Source organism: Zea mays, chromosome 8 (assembly GCF_902167145.1).
Source record: "Zea mays cultivar B73 chromosome 8, Zm-B73-REFERENCE-NAM-5.0, whole genome shotgun sequence".
NCBI classification, from domain to species: domain Eukaryota; kingdom Viridiplantae; phylum Streptophyta; class Magnoliopsida; order Poales; family Poaceae; genus Zea; species Zea mays.
Window position 1 is genome coordinate 110,878,680 of NC_050103.1, and position 11,897 is coordinate 110,890,576.

At 48.2% G+C, this 11,897-nt stretch overlaps 1 protein-coding gene and 2 non-coding genes across 3 annotated transcripts; all 3 read left to right on the forward strand.

The window, feature by feature from the left end:
- Nucleotides 1–981: 981 nt before the first annotated feature.
- Nucleotides 982–3,204, forward strand: LOC100279375 (uncharacterized). Its single transcript, NM_001152391.1, is given in 6 exon segments — nt 982–1,272; nt 1,385–1,481; nt 1,716–1,972; nt 2,078–2,210; nt 2,329–2,392; nt 2,514–3,204. Coding segments are annotated over 6 exon segments (687 nt in total). The 5' UTR covers nt 982–1,169; the 3' UTR covers nt 2,547–3,204.
- A 7,498-nt stretch (nt 3,205–10,702) lies between these two features.
- LOC111590000 (small nucleolar RNA R64/Z200 family) lies at nt 10,703–10,798 on the forward strand. Its single transcript, XR_004852298.1, has one exon. It is a non-coding gene; the product is annotated as a small nucleolar RNA R64/Z200 family (small nucleolar RNA).
- A 672-nt stretch (nt 10,799–11,470) lies between these two features.
- Nucleotides 11,471–11,566, forward strand: LOC111590001 (small nucleolar RNA R64/Z200 family). Its single transcript, XR_004852299.1, has one exon. It is a non-coding gene; the product is annotated as a small nucleolar RNA R64/Z200 family (small nucleolar RNA).
- Nucleotides 11,567–11,897: the final 331 nt, after the last annotated feature.

Sequence of the window (11,897 nt, forward strand, 5' to 3'; positions counted from 1 at the left end):
CCAGCTACTCCTCCACCGTTGTCTCCCATCCTCAGATCTCTCTCCTCCCGTCGCCTAGAGTCCTCCGGTCTCCCTCCTCTTCCTTTGTTGCCACTCTTGTGTGCAAGTAAACATTGTTGGTTTGCCTTAGTAGCGTGCACTCCAACCGACAATCGTCACCTAGTTTGGGAGAGCGATATGAGCATTGGTCCAAAGGGTGTTGTAAAGGAACGTTCGTCGATGGGATTGTTGACGTAAGGCTATCTTCAGTAGCTCCCCTATCACAACCCTATTTAAACTTGACTCTGCATATTATCTACAATGTCACGTCTTCTATTTTACACGATCCATCGAAGATAGCCAAAGATCCACATTTTTAAGGGATGTCGAAGCAAAACCGTTGAAATTGGTATTGTCCCAACGAGTCCTTCCATTGTACGGCGTTGCACAGCTGGCCTCGCAACGAGAAAAAAATCATGAGGGAGAGGGAGAGAGAGAGAGAGTGGCTTGAGAGGCAGCATCAGCAAAAGCAATGATGCTGCTACGCCCGCGAATCTCTTGCCATCACCGCTCTCGCTCCTAGGGATGACAACGGGTGCATACCCATCGGGTAGTACCATTCTATACCCGTACTCATAAAAAAAATTACTCGTTGGGTTACCCGTATATGCTCGCGGGTATAAAACTTATCAAACCATTGGCATCTCTACTCGTCGCCTCTCAAAAATTTGTCCCGTGTCACAAGATCAGCACAGCTTTCCTGCCTGCTCCTCGGGCGCAGCGACCGGCTGCTGCTGAGTGCTGACACTGCTGGAGTTCTGCCTGCGTGCTCTGTGCTCTCTCTCCCCTCTTCTCTTCGCAGTTGCCGCCGCAGCCTATTGCTTCCCTTCCTGTGATCCTGTCACCCATCCGTCCGTCCAACCAAGTGACCAACCCACGCATCCCACCTATATATGCCTCCTGCCAGCGGGCAGCCTGTGTATGAGACTCTGAGGCTCTGAGCTGAGCGCGCTCCGTTTCAGTTTCAGAGAGCGGTTGCTGTGCATGTGCTGGTGCTGCGACTTGACTGTTCGAGCACAGCTGCGTCTGCGTCCCCATGGTGTAGATAGGAGGGGAGGAAGCAGGAAGAGGGGGAGGCAGCCTGTGTGTGTGAGAGAGAGGCAGAAAGTAGTGAGGAAGGAAGCAGGAAGATGGCTTGGAATGCCCGCTTCGGCGATGACGAGGAAGGCAGCGGCCTTGAGCTCAGCCTGGGCCTTCCGGGCTACTTCTCCGGGTCGCCAGACCAAGCCGCAGGTGCCGCCGCATCCTTCACGTGCTCTGCCTGATCAGGAACGAGTTCCATGGCATGGTTTGAAACTTTCAATGAAAACGATCGTTGCGTTCTGTGTTCGCCTGGCGGTTTCAGGTTTCGAGGAGAAAGCGAGCCGGGGTTCTGCTGCTGCTCCTCCTCCTCCTCCTCCCGCTGCTGCTCGAGCGAAAGGAAGCGACGGCTTCAAGGCGAGGTAACCGATGAATCTTTCATTCTGTCTCGCCGCCGCCTGTTACTGCAATACGGAGTACAATACTGCATGTTCTGCCTTTGGTTGCCTCCTCCTTTCTTCTTCTGAAACGGAATCCAGATCAAAAAAAAAAAAGACGCGCGGGGCGGAAGGATTCCTGCTCCTCTGTTTAGTTGATGAGTAGAAGCTACTGTTCTAACGGTGTCTGAACTACATGAATGGATTTCAAATCTTCAGGCCGGCGGCAGCTGCTCCGGTCGTGGGATGGCCGCCGGTGCGCGCGTTCCGGCGGAACCTCGCCACGTCGTCCTCCAAGCCGTCGAGCCACGGAGGCAAGGAGCCCGCCGCGAGCGCCGACGGCGGCAACAAGGGCCTGTTCGTCAAGGTCAACATGGACGGCGTCCCCATCGGCCGTAAGCTCGACCTGGCGGCGCACGCCGGCTACGACACGCTCTCCGCCGCCGTTGACAGCCTCTTCCGCGGCCTCTTCGCTGGTGCGTGCGCGCGCGCGCGCATCGGCATCACCACACCACACCACCGTGCGAGTGCCATATGTATGAACTGACGACGACGGTCGACGTGCATCTGCTTGCTGCCAGCTCAAGCGGCGGGGCCAGGCGGGGAGCAGCAGGCTGTCGCGGGTATCCTGAGCGGCGGCGGCGGCGGCGAGCACACGCTGGTGTACGAGGACGACGAGGGCGACCAGATGCTGGTCGGGGACGTGCCGTGGCCGTGAGTTCACCAATCACCAGACCATTTCTCTCTTCCTCTCTTTGCAGTCGTCAACGCGCGCCTTGCTCTGCTCTGTTTACTGGCCGTCGACCGACCCAGTTTTTCGTGCGCTTTCCAGGATGTTCGTCGCCACCGCTAGGCGTCTGCGCGTGCTGAAGAGCTCCGACCTGAGCCCGTCGTCGGTGGGTTGGGTGACGCCGCGCCGAAATCTGTTTTTTTTTTTTTGTGATAGTGATGCTGTAGCCAGAAAAAAAAATGTTTGCCTTGTCTGATGATCCCTTGCATTTGCTCTCGCTTTTGCAGCTGAGGGCAGCGAGAGCCGCAGCTGAGTGCTGAACGCACCCTGGACCTGGAGCCTGAACGTTTTGCGGCCTCTCCGGAGGGCCCATCCGTGTAAAATCGAAGCAGTTTTCGTCGATTTTGCTTTTAGCAAGGGATTATGTGTCCTAGTGATCAAGTAGGGAAGCAAGAATCTATCTAGAGGTGATGAGGGGTGTCGTAGAACCATGCAATCCTAGTGCTAGATTTTTTTTCTGAAAGTTTAACAAGGTTTCTTGGCGCTGGATAGGACAGCGGATACGTTATCGAGCTCGCCACGGCCCATGGGCTACTACATGTTTTGTGAGTTGTGTGACCTGGGGCGACCTAGTTCTTTTGTATTATTTTTTCTGGAAAAAATTTATAGCTAGATTTGATTCCCCCCCCCCCCCCCCCCCACACCCAAATTTGAGGAGTCAAGATGAACTAGAGAACAGAAGCAAAAAAAAAAGAACGAAGAGTAGGGCGGCTAAGGCTAACTGCACCGGTTCCCGTTATGCCGCCTCCTCCCCCTCAATCTCGCGGCTACACGAGCCCCCCCACGGCTGCAGCGGCACCTCTACAAGGCCCCCAGCCGGCAGAGGTGAATAAGATTCCGCCACAGACAGCATGAGGACACTGACTCCTCTTTCTCCGCTCACGTGTACATCAATTTTTTTAATAGTTGAAGGAAAATAGTAATAACTGATGAATAGCATTGAATAATAATATTTTATGGTTGTAGTGGGGTATAGAGAAAGAATATAGGAGGAACCGTTACGGAATATTAAAAAGTAGATGGTGGAATCTAGGTGACACAAAAGTGGGATATAGAGAGGACAAATTTAGAGAAAACCACTGCAGATAGCCTAAAAACAAATTTTCAGATGGACAATTAATCTGTACTAACTATTAAGACGTTGCTGTAGACTGCCCCCGCCGGCAACCACCCGCCTGATCCCGCCACGACCCGTACGCCGCGACCCCCGCCCGCCACCAACTGCCCGCCCGATCCCGCCGCGACCCCCGCCCGCCCGATCCTGCCGCGAACCGCGCCCGTCGCGACCACTCCGCAAATGCCGCTGTAGGAAACGGGTGACGCCTAAGAGGGGGGGGGTGAATTAGGACTTCTAAAACTTTAACTAAACTAGGCCACAATTAAATCCCTAGAGCAAAACCTATGCAAATAATCAAACTAGAAAGTGCAAACTAGGTTTTGTCTAAGTGTTGCTATCTCTACCGCAATGGCTAAGTTTCAATCTACACTAAATAAGTATGTATACAAGATTGAAACTTAAATGCTTAATATAAATGCGGAAACTTAAGGAGAAAAGTAGAGAAGCAAACTCTTGTGGATGACGCCGGTATTTTTACCGAGGTATCCGGAACCACGCAAGGTCCCGACTAATCCTCGTTGGTGCCCCTACGCAAAGGGAAGCCCACGCGAGGGCCAAGCACCTCGGTCGAGTAACTCCGTAGAGAGCCACGGGCCTTCTCCACGCGCAAGTGGTGCTCCGCTTCCGGCTCCTCTCGGACGCTCCCCACCGTCTCCACTATCGAGCTTCCGGCCGAAACGCCGCGGGCCTCGTTCCCTCCGATACACGGTGGCGGCCGTGACACAAACACGGTTGTCACGGTCTCGCAAGACTCTCGCCCCACTCGATACAATTACAACGGCCCGCGCAAGAGCCGAGGGGTTGTGTGGTTTGTCTAAACTCACTCAACTAACTAGGATTCACCTAGAGCAAGCGCTAATGCGGTCTAACTAACCTAAGCACTTCGCAAAGCACCTACGCTAATCACTGAGTGATTCTATTAAGCACTTGGGTGTTTGAGCACTTGGAAATGTCTACAATATGCCTTGGTATGTTGCTTGGGCTCCCACACCTTCAAATGGTTGATTGGATGAAGTATATATAGGCCCCAACTCAACTAGCCGTTGGAAAGCAGACTGTTGTAAGGGTGGCACACCGGACAGTCCTGTCAGCCAACGGTGCGCCAACTGTGTGCCAACAGTGCGCCAACGGTGAGCCAACGGTGCGCCAACGGTGCGCCAACAGTGTGCCAACGCTGTGCAGCCAACGGCTAGTTCTGACACACCGGACAGTCCTGTCAGCCAACGGTGCGCCAACTGTGTGCCAACAGTGCGCCAACGGTGAGCCAACGGTGCGCCAACAGTGCGCCAACGCTGTGCAGCCAACGGCTAGTTCTGAGCTAGTCGTTAGGTGCACCGGACAGTGAATAGTGACTGTCCGGTCCACACCGGACAGTCCGGTGCCTTCTCTCAGAAAACTCTGTTGGATGTCCTGTGCGCCAACTGTGTGCCACCGGTGAGCCAACTGTGTGCCACCGGTGCGCCAACTGTGTGCCACCGGTGCGCCAACTGTGCGCCACCGGTGAGCCAACTGTGTGCCACCGGTGCGCCAGGTGACAGCCCATCTTCTAGGTCTTCTGTATTTTATTCTTGGGCTCCTTTGGTCTTGAGTCTTGGACTTCTAAGCTCTTTTTATGTCTTCATTTGAGGTGTTGCATCCTCAGTGCCTTAGTCCAATCCTCTTCGCATCCTGTGAACTATAAACATAAACACTAGCAAACACATTAGTTCACAGGTTGTGTTAATCATCAAACACCAAAACTCATTTAGCCAAATGGCCCGGGGTCCATTTTTCCTTACAATCTCCCCCTTTTTGGTGATTGATGACAACACAACCAAAGCAAGCAAATATAACAAACATTTGAATGAAAATATGCAATCTACTTGCTAGGATGCATGTTTTATCCCCACTTAGTGATATTATGGACTTAAGCCTCCCCCTAACTCCATAATTCACTTACTTCCTATTTTAGGACCAAATAACCAAAACCACTTGAAATACCATTTGTAGATATAAAATTTTAAATTTGTGGTGTTTGCTGTTTGATATAGTTTTCATTGCTTTGGTCCCTAAACTTCTCCCCCTTTGGCATCAACCACCGAAAAGGAAGACATTAAAAGCATGTAGGAAGTAAATAAAAGCTTGTCCTCAAAAGATTACTCCCCCTAAATGAGTATTCTCCTTTAGAAAGAGTTTTTCTCCCCCTTTAGAGATGAAGAAAAGCTCCCCCTGATAGAGATCTTCTACTTAGGAAAAAGCATGTGAGAAATGGAGGTGCAAGTCATGATTTGAATAGACTAACTTCCCTTATGCATAGGTAACAAAATATGAGTTAACAATATATGCATTTTTAGCAACATGGAAGTATATGATATGAAATATAGTCTAATCAAATATTGGAGAAGACATGTAAATGATACTAGATGTACTCTCAAAAGATACCGATTGAAATTCAATGGCGAGCTTGAGAGACATGAGAGTTCTTGGAGATTTTGCAGTGGAAGATTGTTGTCTTTCTCCGGGGACCTCATTTTCCTTACAATGAGACTATCACATGAAATAGACTTGAAAAGGTGTTAGTCTCAAAGTATTAGATTATAGAGTAACCTCCCCCTGAAGATGTGCATACAAGTTTTGAATACTTGTTGGAGACATGCACTTTGATTTGATATCAAGAGGGGCAAATTATCTATAATCCGAACTTTGGCACATATAAGTTAAATGATACAACTTGTAAAAATCAAAATTTTCAATTGATGCATCATTTACTATGGAGTGATATAGAAGCTATGTGCCGTGCTTAAATAAATATTTTAAGCCATGTAGGTTTGCTTAAGTGTATGAATTGAATACAAACAATCCTACCATATGATTCACCTAGTATGCATAATTTAAAACAAAGGTAAATAACAAATGTAATACTAGGCAAGAAAGGTAAACTAGATACAAGGTAAATAGATACGCATATCTAAAAACAAGAGATACAATAAATCTAGTTACCTTAGTCATGGGTGGGAAATTTGGGTCCAAAATTTTCACTAACCCACTTGGCAATAAACTTGATCCAATATGATGTATCCCATGATATACATCCCAACTTTGCCAAGTCTCCAAATTTCCCGCAGACCTTCGGTCCACTCACTTCCATTTCGGGATCCAAACCTTCTTGGTGCTTTTCATGGTTGAAATTATTTCCTTTGGCACCCAGATGCGTTTGGCCCCCTTTCCTTTGTTGCCTTGCTTGTTGGCCTTGATTGCTATCACCTTTCCATTCTTTTTCTTCTTGATCAAATATGGTGTAGCATCCTTTTTGTTCACTTTTTTGATGTAGGTGCTGGAGATTTTGCTTGATGGCTTTTGCTTGAGCTTTTCCCTTTGATTATCCCCGGTCATCACCTTGCATTGGAAAGACTTGTGGCCTTCCATGTGGCATAGCCTACAAATCACAGTTTCTCCCTCTACAGGCTTGTTCACTCCCGCAGTGGTGTTATCCTGTGGAGGTCGGATTTGTTTGGCTTTGCCTTTCTTGTCATACAAAGCCTTTCCAAGGCGAGCCACTTCTTGCTTTAATTGTTCATTTTCCTTTGCAACCTCATCCGAACATGTCTCTACAACAATATTCTCAACAACGACTTGGTTGCAGGAGTTAGAATCATCAATTAAATCAAAGCAGGAAGTAGAAGCATGTTTCTTAATTATTTCAGGTATTTCAACTAAAGATGCTGCTGGGGTGCTACCAATATTTTCTAGCTTAGTAGTTAGCTCATTATTGTGTATGCTAAGAATTTCCATTTTCTCTAGCAAATTTTCAATAGCTTCTTGGGAGCTAGCTAACTTAGCCTTAAGTTTTTCATTCTTTTTAATAAGGCTATCATCGGTAGCAGTGGATGGAGCACTAGATTCTAATAGCTCAATTTTAGTTGACAGCTCACTATTTAAGTTTGCAAAAGTTTCAAATTTTTCTAGCAAACCTTTATAATCATTTTGGGAGCTAATCAACTTATTTTTCAAAGTTTTAAGTTGAGCTTTTTGCTTAGTGCAAACATCCTGGAAAAATTCTACGGCTTCCGCAAGCTCATCTACAGAGGGCTTTCCCTCACCTTCATCATCACTACTACTTTCATCACTAGAAGATGAAATGCTTTTGTTACCTCTTGCCATAAGGCATTTGTGTGATGACCGTGATGAGCGTGATGAGGACCGGTGGCTACGCGTCCTTGGAGGTTCATCTTCACTTGAAGAATCATTCCAAGTTCTAACACTTGTTAGCGCCTTGCCTTTGCTCCTCTCCTTTTTGGGTTTGGCCATATTTGGACAGTTGTCCCTGAAGTGGCCCTTCTCCCCACATGCGAAGCATCCTCTCTTCATTTGCTTTTTCCTGTCAATGTTAAAGAGAAGATCCTCAACCTGCAGGGGCACACCCATTAGATTAATCTTGCGGATCATCCTCATTACCTTTCCGATGCGTCGGATTGTTTCTTCGTCCTCGGAGGATGATGTGCATGGTTGATTATCTTCATCATCATCACTTTCTTCTTCTTCCTCTTCTTCACTTGAGGAACTTGGAGTGGGAGCCTTCTTTTTGCCCTTCCTTTCATCACATGCAAAAGCATATGGTCTTGAGGATGTTGGCTTCTCTCCCCGACTCATTTTTCGCGACATCTCAAAAGCCACGATTTTCCCAATCACAATGGTCGGGGTCATGTTGCTCAAGTCCTCCATGTTGTGAAGGATGGTGATGATGCTCCCATATCTTTGTTGTGGTAGCAGGGAAATAATCTTCCTCACAATGTCCGCATCACCTAGCTTATTAATGCCAATCGAATTGAGCTCATTGATAATTAGATTCAAACGAGAATACATGTCTCTAACAAGCTCATCATCTTTCATAGCAAAAGAATTATAATCATTTAAGACAAGGCAATGTTTTTGCTCACGGACATTGGATGTGCCGTCATGGAGCTCATGCAATTTTAGCCAAATCTCATTAGCAGTTTTTAAGGTAAATACTTGATTAAAAATATCCATGCTAAGAGATTCATACAAGCAATTTTTGGCTCTAGCATTTAAATGAATTTCTTTTTCCTCACTCGTGGTGGGTTTCTCAGGATTCTTGAGGGGTTTCATCCCGTCACGAGTGACTCTCCAAACACCTAGATCAACATCCTCTAGGTAACAAGCCATTCTAGCACTATAATATGGGAAGTTAGTGCCGTCGAAGTGTGGTGGCCTATGGGTATCCATCCCTTCCTCCAAAAAGCGTCGGCTCTTTTAGCGGTGAAGCTAAAGTGTTTCAAATGAGCCAAACCAGGCTCCGATACCACTTGTAGGAAACGGGTGACGCCTAAGAGGGGGGGGGGGGGGTGAATTAGGACTTCTAAAACTTTAACTAAACTAGGCCACAATTAAATCCCTAGAGCAAAACCTATGCAAATAATCAAACTAGAAAGTGCAAACTAGGTTTTGTCTAAGTGTTGCTATCTCTACCGCAATGGCTAAGTTTCAATCTACACTAAATAAGTATGTATACAAGATTGAAACTTAAATGCTTAATATAAATGCGGAAACTTAAAGAGAAAAGTAGAGAAGCAAACTCTTGTGGATGATGCCGGTATTTTTACCGAGGTATCCGGAACCACGCAAGGTCCCGACTAATCCTCGTTGGTGCCCCTACGCAAAGGGAAGCCCACGCGAGGGCCAAGCACCTCGGTCGAGTAACTCCGTAGAGAGCCACGGGCCTTCTCCACGCGCAAGTGGTGCTCCGCTTCCGGCTCCTCTCGGACGCTCCCCACCGTCTCCACTATCGAGCTTCCGGCCGAAACGCCGCGGGCCTCGTTCCCTCCGATACACGGTGGCGGCCGTGACACAAACACGGTTGTCACGGTCTCGCAAGACTCTCGCCCCACTCGATACAATTACAACGGCCCACGCAAGAGCCGAGGGGTTGTGTGGTTTGTCTAAACTCACTCAACTAACTAGGATTCACCTAGAGCAAGCGCTAATGCGGTCTAACTAACCTAAGCACTTCGCAAAGCACCTACGCTAATCACCGAGTGATTCTATTAAGCACTTGGGTGTTTGAGCACTTGGAAATGTCTACAATATGCCTTGGTATGTTGCTTGGGCTCCCACACCTTCAAATGGTTGATTGGATGAAGTATATATAGGCCCCAACTCAACTAGCCGTTGGAAAGCAGACTGTTGTAAGGGTGGCACACCGGACAGTCCTGTCAGCCAACGGTGCGCCAACTGTGTGCCAACAGTGCGCCAACGGTGAGCCAACGGTGCGCCAACGGTGCGCCAACAGTGTGCCAACGCTGTGCAGCCAACGGCTAGTTCTGACACACCGGACAGTCCTGTCAGCCAACGGTGCGCCAACTGTGTGCCAACAGTGCGCCAACGGTGAGCCAACGGTGCACCAACAGTGCGCCAACGCTGTGCAGCCAACGGCTAGTTCTGAGCTAGCCGTTAGGTGCACCGGACAGTGAATAGTGACAGTCCGGTGCACACCGGACAGTCCGGTGCCTTCTCTCAGAAAACTCTGTTGGATGTCCTGTGCGCCAACTGTGTGCCACCGGTGAGCCAACTGTGTGCCACCGGTGCGCTAACTGTGTGCCACCAGTGAGCCAACTGTGTGCCACCGATGCGCCAACTGTGCGCCACCGGTGAGCCAACTGTGTGCCACCGGTGCGCCAAATGACAGCCCATCTTCTAGGTCTTCTGTATTTTATTCTTGGGCTCCTTTGGTCTTGAGTCTTGGACTTCTAAGCTCTTTTTATGTCTTCATTTGAGGTGTTGCATCCTCAGTGTCTTAGTCCAATCCTCTTCGCATCCTGTGAACTATAAACATAAACACTAGCAAACACATTAGTTCACAGGTTGTGTTAATCATCAAACACCAAAACTCATTTAGCCAAATGGCCCGGGGTCCATTTTTCCTTACAGCCGCGAACAGCCCACCGCCAACCGTGATACGCCCGCCGCGACCTGCCGCGAACCCCGCCCGCCGTAGCGAACGCCCGCCGCCGTGAACCCCGCAAGCCACGATACGCCCGCCGCAAACCACTGCCATTGCAAATGCTTTTGTTGCGGTCATTTTTGGTTTCTGATTTCTTTTTGTTGTCTGAATCCGCGTTAGAAGTGATGAAGAAAAGATTGGTCCGTGTTTTTTATTTTCAGTGACTGACAGCCATCCATATTTTCCTTCTGATCCCAAGCAGAAGTACTCGCCTTCAGTTGATAGGTTTTTCTCTTTATGTGCTTCATTTGTTAACTTTTTCACTCGGAATGTTTACGCCATTTCGATTGCGAATTGCGGGCGATTTGTGGTGATGAATTATGAACATACTTCGCATGTCAGACTTTGGAGATGTTTCTGGCATCAATAAGAAGATCATTCATATAACTGAGTAATGCAGATGTAACTCGCAAAAAACAAAAACATAACCATCTGAACTTTTTTTGGTGATGGATATTTACATGCTTTTGAATTTGAATATTTCTAGCTTGCAGTAAACAAACGAATGGGTGTGCAATCCGTTAAATGGGCAATGCTTTTCTGTACTAACTATTAAGACGTTACTGTAGACTGCCCCCGCCGGCAACCACCCGCCACGACCCCCGCCCGCCACCAACTGCCCGCCCGATCCCGCCGCGACCCCCGCCCGTCCGATCCCGCCGCGAACCGCGCCCGTCGCGACCACTCCGCAAATGCCGCGAACAGCCCACCGCCAACCGTGATACGCCCGCCGCGACCTGCCGCGAACCCCGCCCGCCGTAGCGAACGTCCGCCGCCGTGAACCCCGCAAGCCACGATACGCCCGCCGCAAACCACTGCCATTGCAAATGCTTTTGTTGCGGTCATTTTTCGTTTCTGATTTCTTTTTGTTGTCTGAATCCGCATTGGATGTGATGAAGAAAAGATTGGTCCGTGTTTCTGATTTTCAGTGACCGACAGCCATCCATATTTTCCTTCTGATCCCAAGCAGAAGTACTCGCCTTCAGTTGATAGGTTTTTCTCTTTATGTGCTTCATTTGTTAACTTTTTCACTCATAATGTTTACTCCATTTCGATTGCAAATTGCGGGCGATTTGTGGTGATGAATTATGAACATACTTCGCATGTCAGACTTTGGAGATGTTTCTGGCATCAATAAGAAGATCATCCATATAACTGAGTAATGCAGATGTAACTCGCAAAAAACAAAAACATAACCATCTGAACTTTTTTTGGTGATGGATATTTACATGCTTTTGAATTTGAATATTTCTAGCTTGCAGTAAACAAACGAATGGGTGTGCAATTCGTTAAATGGGCAATGCTTTATCTGATTAAGCTCGATGGTGTTATTGCTTTATCTTCACACCCGCTGGTTGTGCGGCAGTAGGTTGGCATATCGGAGTTGGACTTCTCATGTGGGCGGCTACCAATATCTCTGTGGTAAATCTGAATGTGTCTATGACTCAATGCATCTGTTGCTCTCGTTTTTCGTTTCTGTTTTCTTTTTGTTGTCTG